This window comes from Sceloporus occidentalis, unplaced genomic scaffold, assembly GCF_023333645.1.
Source record: "Sceloporus occidentalis isolate IW3139 unplaced genomic scaffold, rSceOcc1.0.p SCAF_3, whole genome shotgun sequence".
Classification (NCBI taxonomy): domain Eukaryota; kingdom Metazoa; phylum Chordata; class Lepidosauria; order Squamata; family Phrynosomatidae; genus Sceloporus; species Sceloporus occidentalis.
In genome coordinates this window covers 6,797,102-6,812,689 of record NW_028316983.1, presented here as the reverse complement: position 1 = coordinate 6,812,689, position 15,588 = coordinate 6,797,102, and the positions used below count along the sequence as shown (strand labels likewise).

At 43.8% G+C, this 15,588-nt stretch overlaps 1 protein-coding gene across 4 annotated transcripts in view; it reads left to right on the top strand.

Moving 5' to 3' along the window:
- Positions 1-15,588, top strand: part of ZBTB46 (zinc finger and BTB domain containing 46) — a 100,072-nt gene that overhangs the window by 40,367 nt on the left and 44,117 nt on the right. For all 4 annotated transcript variants that reach the window (XM_089513548.1, XM_089513552.1, XM_089513550.1 and 1 more), the window contains one exon: positions 10,128-10,409. In XM_089513548.1, coding sequence (XP_089369674.1) covers positions 10,128-10,409 — 282 coding nt within the window. The remainder of the gene's footprint in view (positions 1-10,127; positions 10,410-15,588) is intronic.

Here is a 15,588-nt window from a genome sequence, read left to right as displayed (position 1 = left end):
TCTTTTTGGGTATGTAAGTGTGGTATAGTAGTATGAGTGTTGCGCTGTGACTCTAGAGAACAGGGTTTGAATCCCTGCTTAGCCATGAAACCCATTGGGTGATCCTTTGCAAGTCACACTTTCTCAGCCTTAGAGGATGGCAGTGACAAACCCTTTCTGAAGAAACCTGCCAAGAAAAAACATGTGAGAGATTAACCTTAGGGTTGCCATAAGCTGGAAATGACTTGAAGGCACACAACTACACCACTACCACCACAACAGTGTTCAACGGCCTTCCTTTTTTAGTTGAATAAATCAATCAACTGTATCAATTCAAGGTTGAGATTACAGTATTGCACTAATTTTCATATATGCAGTGTAGTATGTAACTTTTTACCTTAATTCTGAACCCTAAAAGTATACATATCCATTTGGAAGAGATGCTGGCCCTATTTAGTGTGTATATCTTCCCTTATTAAGCTTCCATTCCTAAGATATGCTACAAGGGCACCTTTTTGTGGTATCATGTTTTTGCCTTATCACTTCAGAAATCTTCATTTTGTGGCCAAAGCAGCCTAACCTTTGCTACCTAACTGTCGCTAATAAATATAATAAAGCAATCTTCCATCTGACTTGTAATTTAAGACACTGCCACATTTATAACATGCATAATATACACAGGATAATATGCTGAAAAAAGTTGCACAAATTAGCTAGTAGATCTAGCAGAAAAAATGGAATTGTCCCTGAGTAATTTTGTAGGAATGATTGTTCAGGTTTCATGAAATAGTCACGAGTTAAGTAAAGTGATGGGGTTATTGGAAGAGCTATATTTATGAAGCTGCTTTATTAAAGGGTTATGTCAAGTTATTTTTAAAAGTCCCAGGAAACTGAATAGATTGTTTGAAGCTAAACTTCTCCCTGACTACACCCTACTTTTAAAAATGACCCATCCCTAACCCAACTTTTAAGTATGTGTGTCTGTTTTGCTTCTCCACCCTGCATTCCACGTTCCCCAGGCTCCAAAAGCTAGCTAGCTATCCTCCCCATGGAAATAGCCTTTCCTGCTGTCATCTGCTTAACTCTCTACATTAGCTTTCTTCCCCTCTATTTTGAGTGTCTATTTTGCATGCTTTAATTATTTGCCTTAGAGACTATACTATTGATTGATCTATTTTCCTAAAAAAAAAACCTTGCCAGTATCCTGCACAGTTTTCAATAATTTTCTCACAGCGAAGAGGAACATGGTAAATTTGTTCTTGCTTGTGATGACAAAATTTAACACAATCTTTTTTTTCAGTGACATACTTTATTTTTTAAAAAAGTTAAACCCAAAGTGAACATCTCTCATTAATGACTTGGAAACCTGTTTTGCTGTCATAGAAATATCCTTTAAGAATTTAAGAGCCATGTACCAGTAGGTTCAGACCAAAGGTCTACCTAGTCCAATGATCTTTTCTCCCAAAATGGCCTTACAGTTGCATATTTTACAACTTTTACTACATTTAAAAAGAGGCTTAAAACTTTCCCCTTCTGTCTAGCCTTCCCCACTGAAAAATGAAGCTGTGCACTCCCAATCCCATTGACTCTCTGCCTTACTCTCTTGAATGATTGTTTTTTTAGATTTTATATAATTTGTATTTTGCATTTTATCTATTTTATGAGATGTTGTAATGGTTTTATCAGTCTGTAAACCACTTTGATCTAAGGAAAAGCGGTATACAAATAAATTTTATTATTATTTATTATTATTATATTGAAAACCTGCTAGTAGAACACAAGTGCAACTTTGCTTCCATTGTTTTCAGTTGTTTGAAGGTTTAAAGCTTGAATATATTTTGATAACTGTTTTCTCTGCTAGGTGAATCTGACTGTAAATTCCTCTGCAATCTACTTGCTGTTTCCTTTTAATCTTTCAGTGCCTGTTGTTGTAACTCATTTGCCAGACCCTTTTGTATGTGTGCTTGAATGTAATAGGCCTCCCTAGAAACGCCAAGGTTGTTGACCTGCAAAAGAGACCCAAGTAAAACAGCTAAAGATGGAACTACTGGTATCTACAGGTGCCAGACTCTTAGCAGGGCCCCCTGAACAGATTTTAATAATTGTGGAAGTTCTTTTGGAAGCAGATGTTCCTCTGAGTAGGAATAACGGGCTAAATCAAATTATCCAAATTAGAGTAGACCCGCTGAATCATTGTAACTCAATTAAACTGGGCTTTATCATGCTCTGCTCTTGTTGGGACTAACAAATGCATTTAGATCCATGTCTGTACTTTACTGGTCTATCACATTATTGGTATCAGAGGAGGGTTAATCTGAGTTTGCTTCTAAAAGTAACAAATACTTATTAGTGCTAGCTTTGACAACAAACATATTTTATTTTAGATGGTAAGTTTTGTTTAGGTCATAATAGTTCTAGTATTAATTTAGCAGGAGCTTAGCATGAAACAACAGTTGTAAAGAAGTGCAAGATAATTCTCACCACACAGAATACTCTTCTCATTAGTACTCCTCTGTGAGAATGAAGGTGGAATGGTCAAGGAAAGATTCATGAGGCAATCAAGGTATTTTAAAGGGGGTTATTAATCTTCCATGTGATGTTCCTCAGCACGTATAAAGACAAATATACAAAATGCCATCACACCTCCCCTGTGTTTAAGATTAACAGCTCCTGAGAGAACTTTCTTTTAAATTAAGATGTATTCTTTTTATATCTTACATTTTGTATTAAATCTTAAGTTAATATTACTATATGCTCATTTTGATTATAATAAACAGGGACAAAATTGTTGAAATGGCTGATTTTAAAAATGGAAGTTTTATTTTAAGGTTATTAAAACTGGGTTTCTGGTTCATAATGGCCTTGACTCCTTATTGTTGCAGATGGAGGAGGGCTTTCAATTGTATTCCTGCCATGTCTCAGATGCAACTCCCACAATTTAATTAAGTTTTTCATTTATCTGTGTCAACTTCTATCAGCATTGTATCATAGTTCATGGACCTTCTTCATTTGCAGCAGTAAATTTAATCTTGGACAGTATAGTTCTTGGGTCATCAGCTCCATGATATAGATATAGAAGAATGCTGAGACAGGTTAACAAAAATCTAAAAATAAATTTGTTATCCCACCACCATGATTGATTGCTATTTACTAGGTATTTGGTTTGTCTTCCACCTTCTAAGGGAAACACACTGGGTAGTTCAGGGATTCCTGAATCTTTTTCAGTCCCATTTCCAATCTGTTCATTTGACTGAGTTGGCTTTGATCACTGCTGGATGACAACCTCTGGGAACTAAACAGAGAAAGTACATCCTTGTTGGATCTGCTAAATTGACTTCTGATTTTGTTGGCCATAGCATCGTGCTGCCCTGGCAGATAGAGATGGATTTTGATCATATTTGGAGGATAAAGTCCAGAAAAAAGGCATTCTTGGGCATCTGCTTGGGTCCATGTTGTTCACTGCATTGTGAAGAATCTATTATGCTGCCTCTCCATTGCAGAATGGAGCTGGTTTGCCTCTCATCTAAAAGCACCGCTTTCCCTTGCTGGGTGAGCATGTACAGATGAAGAGACTTCCTGCTACTTGGCACTCCAGAGAAAGCTTGATGTTGGGGGCAGTAACGCTGTCAAGAATAGGCCCAGGCTGGCACATGAATAGGTTCAGCAGCAGCACCAATGCTGGTGCTGAGTTTGCTAGATACTTCAGTGTACAAAAAATTTATAGGAGGAAATGATTGTCACACTGCCATTATAAAATTCACTTCTACAGGTGTATCACTTTGGACTTTATCACACGGGAGATTTCTGGGTTCACACCCCCAAGTGCAAATTGTCATGGAGACATCGGGGCTCACTTCTCCCATCAGTAAATCATCATGGAGCTGCCATTTGGCAATAACGGAAGATCCCATTATTACCAAATGGCGGTTCCAAGGATAATGAACCCCAATCATGCTGCTTTTATGATTTTTAATGATTTACAGGGTGATTTACTCATGGGTAGCCTCCTGTGTGATCAAGTCTGTTTACATCAGGCCCACACTTGATTCAGCATACAGGGCAGCTTATTGTAGATCAGTAGAAGAGCTTGATTGATTCTTTTTAAAGTTCTTTCCTATGGTCAAGTTCTGGAGGGATAGGGGAGGGGAAGGACTATGCCATATAGTAAAGCAAATACACCAAAGATGCAATTAGGCTTTGCACCATTTTGAAAAGAATTTATCCCAACCACATTCTTTAAACTTTTAAGCAGAGCTTTTTTAGTGATTAGTTTTTTACCACTAAAAAGGTGCAAGAAGCATGCCACACTTTCCGCTGCATTTTGAGTTACTGTAGTCTTGACATTGGCTAGTTTTACTCAGAATATGCTTTAAGGATATTTTGGTAGACTTCTTTTTTTTTTTTTTACTGTCCAATCAATTTCTAACTGAGAACATTAGTTTTCTTATTGCTGATATAATGTATTAGTGTCTCGAATATGAAATGTAAAACTATATTAAGTGTATGTGGTTTTGGCTATTGGCAGTTCATTGCCAAAAATACTGCATAAGTCTAGATATTTTAGTCAAAATGTTGACCCCAAAAACCTGTATTGACCTATCTACAGGTCAGTGTAAATCAGGGGTAGGCAACCTTTTTGAGCCGGGGGCCGGGTTGGTGTCCCTCAGGCGACTGGGGGGCCGAAGCCGGGGGTGGAGCTTCAACCCTCCGGGGCGGGGCCACGTGCGGGGGGTGGAGCTTCCACCCTCCGGGGCGGGGCCGTGTGCCGGGGGCGGAGCTTCCACCCTCCGGGGCGGGGCTGCGTACCGGGGGCGGAGCTTCCACCCTCCAGGGGCCAGGCCTCCCCACCTTTGCTGGCCCTTGACGGGGCCCCAGGCCCCGTCAGAGACCGGCAAAAAAGCTGGTGGGGGCCACCAGCGCTGGAGGGCCCCCTGGAGGGCCCCAGCGACAGCACCGGGCCCCCCAGAGGCCCCCTGCCGCCCTCGGAGCCCTCCTGGAGGGCCCCAGGGACAGCAAAGGGCCCCGCAGAGGCCCCCTGCCGCCCTCGGAGCCCTCCTGGAGGGCCCCAGGGATGGCAGCGGGCCCCCCAGAGGCCCCCTGCCGCCCTCGGAGCCCTCCTGGAGGGCCCCATGGACGGCAGCAGCCCCCCTGCCGCCCTCGGAGCCCTCCTGGAGGGCCCCAAGGACGGCAAAGGGTCCCCCAGAGGCCCCCTGCCGCCCTCGGAGCCCTCCTGGAGGGCCCCAGGGATGGCAGCGGGCCCCCCAGAGGCCCCCTGCCGCCCTCGGAGCCCTCCTGGAGGGCCCCAGGGACGGCAAAGGGTCCCCCAGAGGCCCCCTGTCGCCCTCGGAGCCCTCCTGGAGGGCCCCATGGACGGCAGCAGGCCCCCTGCCGCCCTCGGAGCCCTCCTGGAGGGCCCCAGGGACGGCAAAGGGCCCCCCAGAGGCCCCCTGCCGCCCTCGGAGCCCTCCTGGAGGGCCCCAGGGACGGCAGCAGGCCCCCTGCCGCCCTCGGAGCCCTCCTGGAGGGCCCCAAGGACGGCAAAGGGTCCCCCAGAGGCCCCCTGCCGCCCTCGGAGCCCTCCTGGAGGGCTCCAGGGACGGCAGCAGGCCCCCTGCCGCCCTCGGAGCCCTCCTGGAGGGCCCCAGGGACGGCAAAGGGCCCCCCAGAGGCCCCCTGCCGCCCTCGGAGCCCTCCTGGAGGGCCCCAGGGACGGCAGCGGGCCACCCAGAGGCCCCCTGCCGCCCTCGGAGCCCTCCTGGAGGGCCCCAGGGACGGCAGCGGGCCACCCAGAGGCCCCCTGCCGCCCTCGGAGCCCTCCTGGAAGGCCCCAGGGACGGCAGCGGGCCCCCCAGAGGCCCACTGCCGCCCTCGGAGCCCTCCTGGAGGGCCCCAGGGACGGCAGCGGGCCTCCCAGAGGCCCACTGCCGCCTTCGGAGCCCTGCTGGAGGGCCCCAGGGACGGCAGCGGGCCTCTGAAAGGCCCGCCGCCGCTGCCGCCGCGGCTGCCCATTGCGGCTTTTCGCCGCTCTGGGCGCCGCCATTTTGGGCGGCAAAATGGCGGCGAAGTCTCGCGCGACCTCCCCCAAGGTCGCGCGAGATTTCGCCGCCATTTTGGGTGAAAAAATGGCGGCGCCCATAGCCCCAGAGGCCGCTCTGGGCGCCGCCATTTTTTCAGCTAAAATGGCCGCGAAGTCTCGCGCGACCTCGAGGGAGGTCGCGCGAGACTTCGCCGCCATTTTGCCGCCCAAAATGGCGGCGCCCAGAGCGGCGAAATGCCGCGACGGGCAGCCGCCGCGGCGGCGGCGGCGGCAAGGGGAGGCAGGGGCCGGCCGCCAGGCCTCCGCGGGCCGCATCCGGCCCGCGGGCCGGAGGTTGCCGACCCCTGGTGTAAATACTATGCTTTAATACTTTAAAAAGGAACCATACCCTGGCAGAAGGAAAGACCATAATCTATCCTGGAAGCACTGACCACCCTCTATTATCTCATCCATACAGACTTTAGTATGAGCACAAACAGTTAATGTCTGCTGGAATTTTGTAGGTTCTTTGACATTTTTTTCCTTTGCATCATCATTTACATCCTTTGTCACATGCCTCTAAATTTTACCCTCAGTTTATCCATGGGTCATATCAAAATCCCTAATTTTGGCCTAAAACCTGCCCTCGACTTATAGATGAGTTTGACTTATAGTTGAGTATATACGGTAGGTTTTTATGCTCCTAAAGAAAATATAAAGTTTCAAACATTTGGAGACTAAGGAAACGTTAAATATCCAACAAAAGAAGTTTATTAATATTAATATTAAAATGTGCACTGCTGAGCATTGTTTGGATGGCATAGCTGTTATATACATTCAGCCCTTTGAATCTGTGTGGGTTCCATTCTGGATGCCAAAAACCATGGATGTCAAAACTATGAGATTTGAAGTGCCATTGGTTTCAGTGGCGGCGCAGCCATATGCACATGCCACAATTAGAGTGACTAGGGCAGGTCCATCCACAAGTGCTCAAATCCACAGATGGCAAGCCCACAATTGGGGTGGGCTGACTGTATTTGTATAAATTAGGAGAGGAGCTAGCTACATTCTTAGATTTAAAAGCAGGGGTAGGCAACCTTTTTGAGCCGGGGGCTGGGTTGGTGTCCCCCAGACAAGGGGGGGGAGCCCAAAAATAAATAATTAAATAATATAGGGCAACATTTTCAAATGTAGGGCACGTTTTTTAAAATGGAGGACATGCGAAAAAATTTGATTTTTAAAAAATGTTAATATAAATGCATGTTTCTTAGGCATAATCAAAATGGAGAACATTTGGGCATTATTCCCTGACAGATGGCAGAAATGTACTTCCCTTTCTGGCCAACACCCCCCCCCCCCCCATTCCAAACAGCACATTTCAGCATTGAACATGGCTTTACTTAACATGGCAATCTCTTGCATATTTCAGAGGCTTATTGCATAACCAAACTCTTTGGGTTTCACACTGAACATGGGTTCACATGGCTATGCATATTGAACATGTCAAGGTGGTCTCACAAGAAGTGATTTGCCCTCGGGTTCAAATGTACTTCTCAGAAGTGTGTACTTGGTCAAGGGACTGTGGTTTTTCTTCACTGCGCATGAGTTTGTAAAAATCACAGCAAGTTACATTGGCCTTGCCTCTGAAGCTGGCTCATATCAATATCATCATCACCATCCTCCTCCTGCTTCTCTTCTTCTTCTTCCTCCTCCTCCTCCTTCTTCCTCCTCTTCTTCCGCCTTCCTCCCTCCTCCTCCTGCTCCTTCCTTCCTTCCTCCCTCCTCCTCCTCTTTCTTCCTTCCTTCCTCCCTCCTCCTCCTTGCACGGCTGCGCGAGAGGCCCAAGGCCCCACGCACCTGCGCACGGGACCTTTGCCCCCCTTGCCCGCCGCCAAAGGCCCTGCACACTTCCGCGAGAGGCCAAAGGCCCTGCAGGGCCTTTGGCGGCGGCAATCGGCGGCAGGACCGAGCAGGGGCCAGTCCCAACGGCTCGGCAGGCCGCATGCGGCCCGCAGGCCATAGGTTGCCGACCCCTGTTTAAAAGCATACAGGCCAACCACATATATCTCCTTAGGCAGAGTCCTCAAAAAAGTTACCCCTGTTCAGTTTCACTGGATTGCCTTGCCGTGAGGATCCTGTTACATCTATAAAATACTGAAACAATCTTAACTTGCACACCAATGTATGAATGTCTGTATTATAACATGGACATTATAATATGGACATTGTTTTGTAATTGTCAACTGTTAAATGAAATCGTTGCTTTTGGTACTGTCCATGTTTCATTTCCCCTAATCTTGCTGTTTGTAATTAATCCTCCTTGCTTCCCATGTGCATATGTAAACTGATGATAATGCTTCCTGCATATGATGAAGTGGACTGATTCCATGAAAGCTCATGCCACAATAAAGTTCTTAGGGACTCTTGACTTTTGATGCCACAGAATAAATGAAAAACACTTAACTGACGTGCTTGAAATTGGCTTCTCAGGAACATACAATATCTGTGAGCACTGAGTAATACTTTGTTCTAGAAACTGTCAGCTGTATCTTCTTCACATTTTGTTATTTAATCTCTGGAAGTTGTTATGAAGCCCAGGGTGTGTTACCATTCTCTGCTGTTTTATTTTAGAAAGACAGACTTAACAAATCTGGGGTAAGAAGTATGTAAAGAAGTGTTGTCTCAGAGTGTGGTGGAGTCTCCTTCTTTGAACGTTTTGAAACAGCTGGATGTGCTTTGATTGCATGTTCCTCTATGGCAGGAAATTGAACTAGATGGCCCTTGGTAGGGTTGCCATAATTCACTACCACCAAACCGGGACAAAATGTAAAAAAATGTAGGACAAAATCAAAGATGAAATGTAGGGCAAATTGTAGGACAAAATTTAGCCCAAAATGTAGGACATTCAAAAAATGGAGGGCACATCCAACTAAAAGCAAAAAAAATTAATATATATATTTAAAAAAAAACATTAATATAAATCCTTATAGAGATCTTGTTGCACCTCTGAGACTAAATGCATCTGAGGAAGCAGACTCTTTCAGTTAATAATAACAGAATTAAGAGACATGGAGATTTTGGAACACCTCTGAGACTAAATACATCTGAAAAAGCAAACTCTCTCAGATAATCATCATCATCATCATCATCATCATAGAATTAAGGGACATGTATATTTTGGAGCACCTCTGAGACTAAATGCATCTGAAAAAGCAGACTCTCTCAATAATAATAGAATTAAGGGACATTAGGAGGCAGTGGTAGAGAAGGACCAGGGTTCGATCTGTTGCTTGGACATAAACATACCCCACTGGGCTAAATCACACTCTCTCAGCCTCAGGGGATGCAATGGCAACCCCTCTCTTTGCAAAGCCCTGGGGAAAGTCATTCTCTCTCAACCTCAGAGGATGCAATGGCAACCCCTACCTGAAGAAACCTTGCCAAACCCTGGGGAAACCCTTCCTTCCTTCTCCCTCCAGAGAGAGTCCTACCAGGCACTGCCTCTCTGCCTGCCTCCTCCACAGCTCTCTCAGTCTGTAGTCCTGGCATAGCTGAATGAAAAGCTCCTCCTCCTCCCTGCCTGGCCAGTGGGAATCATTCAGCAGCTGGGAGCCTGGCTGCAGCCTCTCCAACACAAACAGAGGCTGCTTTGGAAGGGGAGGCTGAGACGGAGAGGCAAGAACCAGGAGTCCAGTTGTCCCCAGGACAGAATGCAGAGGCGGGACGGGACCTTCCCCAAGGTCAAAAAAACGGGCAGGTCCCGCCTGGAGCCGTGAAATGGCAAGCCTGCCCTTGGGGGTCTCTTCCAACTCTGGGATTCTATGCATTACAAAAAATATATGAGAGGAGGTCACTGAGATTATTCAGTAGTTATTTGTGTTTTCAATAAATTGCAGTCTTGCAAGTAAAAGGGGAAAACTTTATAAAGTTCTACGTATCCTCAGAGACTGTGGACGTGGGTAAAATAGCATGGAAATTTTACTCTAGAAAAGCAAGGAACCTTAGATCGTTTTAAGTAGGAATACTGATGCTAACATTGGGGTAAAGTCTGGGAAGCACTATAGATGCACATGTGGCTGAGAGAACAACCTTAGTACATGTTTGTTAAGGCTACTTTTTTCTCCTCCTTTAGGTGCGGACCTGACAGAGACAGAGCCCAGCAATTCTGATAGCAGAATAGAAAGAGTGGACCTTTACTCAAATGTTGATGAAGCACTTCTAGAAGGTGATGTCAATTATCTCTCTCAGCCTCTAACACCAGAGAAGGAAGATGCACTTCAGGCTGTGGCACTTGCTAACCTCCGGGCAGCTCTTATGAGCAAGAATAGCTTATTGTCATTGAAAGCTGACATGCTTGGAGAAGAGAGTTCTCTGCTCTTTGAATACTTACCCAAAGGCACGCATTCATTGTCTTGTAAGTTGCTGTTCCTATATACCCAACTCCAGGTAAATGGCATTCAAAAAGTTGTTATTTGTTATTTAAAAATGGATCACTCCAGTCCCAAACTGATCCCATACTGATGCCACCTCAGTTATTTGGGTGCTGTACTTACAGATAAAGAAAATAAAGAAAAATTAAAGTAGGGCGGGGGAAGAATCATTTAGCCATGCAAGTCCCTGAACTGCTGTATAAAGCTGTATTCAGGACACAAGTATGTTATTTCATCTATAGTTTTTAATAACTGGACCCCAGTCTGAAGATTAGATAGTGTCAGTCTTGATTCTGGCTAAAGTAGCAAATTGTCACAAGGTATAGAATTTTGCTGTCTGTATTAAGTTGTAACATGTAAGGCTATGTAGAAGGCCTGTTGTCTGTAAAACTATATATAGAGTTACATTTGGTACCCTTTGTATATAAAACAGCTCAGTCATCATATGCAATGAGGACCTTAGTGTATGTTGAGAAAGTATACTTTGTGCTTACAGGAGCTTCTCAAGGTACTTAATTTCATATAGGTGTATTTAGAAAAGCAATTATTGTTAGTTAACATTTTCTCAAACGAAGCCACTGTATAATAATGGGGATCCATAATCCAGAACAGAAAACTGAAAACAGGGTGGATGACAGTTTGCCATTGGTGAGCCCATTTTGTTAGCTGATCAAATATATACATCTTTTCCAAGTGAATCAGAAACTTAATTGTGTTTCTTTATAAACACATTGATCCCTTAATGAAGATTCTTGAATATGGGTATTGTAATCAAGCAGAAGGGTATAAGGACATAAGACAGACTAAAATGATTGTATGTTCATTATTTCCTAAATGACAGGACTGCTTACTGCAGAAGCAAAAGTGAACTTTCTCATTTCCAGCAAGTCTCTAATTAAAACTCTTGATTTTTTTGCTACAGCAGCTCTGGGAAATGGGAGATGGGGGTGGAGAGTGCACTTGGCTCCAAAAAACATAGTGGAGGTCAGGAGTTCAGACAGTTTTGGAATATGCGCATGTCATTCCTTAGCAGGCTTGTCCACTTGTCCATGTGCATATAACTTGGTCTGAATATGGACTATTGGTGTGGTTTTGTTCCCTGCATTTCACTTTGGTTGTATGACCTTTATGCCTGTTACTGAAAGAAGGATAGAGATGGATGACAAATCTAATGCAAAATAACTGCTTTGAAAATACCATGAACTCAGGCCCTGTGTTCAGGTTGCAGGGTGAGTTTTCATGTTGTGGATTTGAGAACACCTTGTTGTTAGCAGAATGATACTGTGATCTGCAAGACTTTTCTGCAGAGCAGAAGTCAGGATCTGAGACTGACTGTGGCAGGCCAGCCCTTTGAAGTTCCCCAGATGGCCATGTCCCCTTCTATATGCTACTGTACATTTGTGCTTTCTCAACTTTGTTTAGTCGCCCCCACCCCTGCCATGCTAAAACACTGAAATGCTGTTAATAAAGCTTAGTTATCGGCAGCAAGAGCTTACGGTATATATTCCAGTACTTTTTGGTACTACCATTTTACCCGTGGCCTGTCTACTGCATGAATATGGTCACCAAATAATTCTCTGAAATTGCATTCAGTCCTCAGACTGAAAGAGATTCCCCACTCTTCACGCAGTGATCCTTTGAGTATGGCAAGACAGCCTTGTATCACAAAAATCTCCACTGCAGTTTGTTACATTTTATATGTTGCCTTGCTGCTTTCAACTGGTGTGGGGACTAGACGAGGATATTTTTTGTTTGTGACACTACAGAAGGTAAAAGTAGAGCCTGATGCTTTAGAATAGGGCATGAAACTATGAGGACTTTGTTGTTGTTGCTATAAGTGCTGCAAGAAACCATTAGGCAAATTGTTGTTGTGTGCCTTCAAATTATTTCTGACTGGTGACTAAGGTGAATCTATCATGGAGTTTTCTTGGCACGATTTGTTTGCCTTTGCCTTCCTCTGAGGCTGAGAGAATATGACTTGCCCAAGGTTTCCATTCAAATTCCTGGTCTCAAACCACTATGCCATGTGTTGGCTCTCGTTCGGCATTGTTGACGAGGAATAACATTTGAGTGATCTTATTTGCTTTGTGCTCTTTTGAACTGATCAGTATAATACAGTGGGTTCTTAGGTGATATTTTGAGAAATGTTTGCATTTATCTATATTCATAAAAACACCCAAATGGAATTGCTTATATTTTGATACTTTAATCCATTGGAAGTCTTGGTGGTTGATGGATTTTTTTAAACAGGCATTAAACTCATAACTAATTACTTCTATCATTTTACCTTTAGAAAAAAAACTTATACTAACTGTATTAAGTAAGACTGACTTTATTTGTGTATACAGTGGTTTTCCAAAACTTCAGACCTGGTGTATAACCACTCACTTACTCAAAGATATACAGTTTCATTAAGATGCGAAGTCGAAGGCTTTCACGGCTGGCATCCATAGTATTTTGTGGGTTTTTCGGGCTATGTGGCCATGTCCTGGAAGAGTTTATTCCTGACAGTTGCCTGTGTCTGTGACTGGCATCTTCAGAGGTTGGTGGCATAGAGGTGTGTGGGAACACTAGAGGCAAGGGGTTCCCGGGCCCAAGGAATGTGATTTTCAGGCAGCTTTGAACCTTGGCACCTTATCTCTCTCCTCCCCCTCCTTTTTTTTATTTTGGAAATTAACTGCCGGCAAAAGCTGAACGAAAATAAGCAGCTGCAATGTCGATTCAAGTTGCATTTGCAGGATCCCTAAGCCCAGGAAGCGTGCCATCCTTCAATCACCCACGTTGTGGCTCTTGGGTCCACAATTCAGTGCATGCTGCTGGGCAAGAACTGAACATATTTTAACTGTAAAAACTCATAACGTTTTTTCAGAGGGCCTTCTTTGAGGACATTATGGCCACTGGAGGGTTGTGGACCACAGGTTAAGAACTTCTGTACTAGATAGTTATATCTTTTTTGTTGCTTCTACAGTTTGTTTCTTACTGCTGCCGCTTGCTTTGGCACATCTCACTTTCACAAAAACAAAGCAATGAACCAAAGCAGTCTGGTTATGTGGGCAAACTACATCTGTTTATTTACATCATTTCATTTTGCTTCAGAGAAATGTGTATGTCTGATGAGAAAATTTGGTGACTAAATGGTCATACTTCAGAAATAAAATAGGCTCTTTGTTTATATAACAATCTTCTTTTAATTCATTATATCTGGGGGGAAATAAATGATTCAGCTTACTTTTTATTTAGGGATGAAATATTCAGAATATTTAATAGTAAGCATATATTCTTTAAGAGTTTGCTATTTTTGAAAATCTGATTTTTATCCACAACACCTTCAAGAGAATAATGGGGAAGTAAGCAGATATCTGAGGATCACCTTCCTCTGTATCAACCCATTTATTCATTTGTGACTTTGGAAACTGAGATACAGCTGGTGGCTGTTTGGTGCAAGCATCTTTGCTTGTAGAGTGTTCTCCCCAGGAAGGCTTGCTGTTTCTACCTATGCTCTTGCCTTTTTGCTGTCAGATTCAGACTTCTATGTAAATCCCAGGAGGTACAAAATCTTATCATATTTTATCCCAGAACTGATGCATCTGATGCAATTTTTATCTGTTTCATTTAACGTTGTGTTGCATTGAGTGTGTGTAAGGAGGGAGTGGGTGTGTTGTTGATTCATTTGAGGTAAGCCACTATGGGAAATCTCTATGTGGAAGGTAAAAATGTCATAACTAATTAAATAATCTTTCCTTACCACTCTGTGGTGAAGTTTCCACAGTTTGAAGGCTGGTGCAAAAACAACAACCACCTCATATTTAAGGCTTATATTAAGAAGTTAACCACTAGAGGGACTTAAAGATGGTTGTGTCATTTTATTATATATTGTATATTTATTTATGAATTGTTTTAATTGAAACTAAAATATTCATTGGGACTGTATGAGGAAGTTAAGAATGGGGTCTAATATCTAGAAGCATGGCATGAAAAAGCTATTTTTTAAAGTGTGTGTGTATTGTATGTGTATTATACATAAAATATAAAAAGCGTAATCAGCCTTTATACAGAGCTGAAAGTGAGCTGTCAAATAAAATTTTAAATCAGTTTGTACTTGTATCACATTTAGAGATAACATGTTCAAAAACTTAATGCAATAAAATATACAGTGTTGTGAATTTAAAGAATAGATAGTAAGACTAGTGAGATCAAGGCTTGACAGGGGACAGATTTCATCCTTGCTGAATGTTCTTGCACAATCCTGCATTTCTCAATAGAAAGAATAATCTAGTACCTTATAAACTGGCTGTAAGGATAAACAGGATAAGGATGTGTTCTTTGAATTATTTCAATAACATTTCTGCCATTAAATATGATAGTATTTTGGGAAGTCCTAATTTTAGCACTTTATATTAATTTCCATTTCATCTAAATGTATATTTGGCCTTTGTTTTATAAAACAAGTGACCATCGGTACAAAATTCAGTGATGATTAACAATTTGTATCTTTAAAATACATTTATGTTGCCATTTTTCACAAGTACTGTAGCTATCTTTTATATTTCCAACGGTAATAATAATAATAATAATAATAATATGTTTTATTTATAGACCGCTATTCCGCGATGATCATAGCGGTGTACAGTAAAATCGTAATACAATACAAAATACAGTTAAAGGAGGGAGAAGTCTCGTCCTTCAGGCAGTCCCTGATGTTGCTGGTCTGCCTGCTGGCTCCCTCTGAGGCCGAGATGACAGTTGAGGAGGGAGGGGCCTCTTCCTTCAGACAGTCCCTGATGTTACTGGTCTGCCTGCTGGCTCCCTCTGAGGCCGAGATGACAGTTGAGGAGGGAGGGGCCTCTTCCTTCAGACAGTCCCTGATGTTACTGGGTCTGCCTGCTGGCTCCCTCTGAGGCCGAGATGACAGTTGAGGAGGGAGGGGCCTCTTCCTTCAGACAGTCCCTGATGTTACTGGGTCTGCCTGATCGCTCCCTCTGAGGCCGAGATGACAGTTGAGGAGGGAGGGGCCTCTTCCTTCAGGCAGTCCAAGATGTTGCTGGTCTGCCTGCTGGCTCCCTCTGAGGCCGAGATGACAGTTGAGGAGGGAGGGGCCTCTTCCTTCAGGCAGTCCAAGATGTTGCTGGGTCTGCCTGATGGCTCCCTCTGAGGCCGAGATGA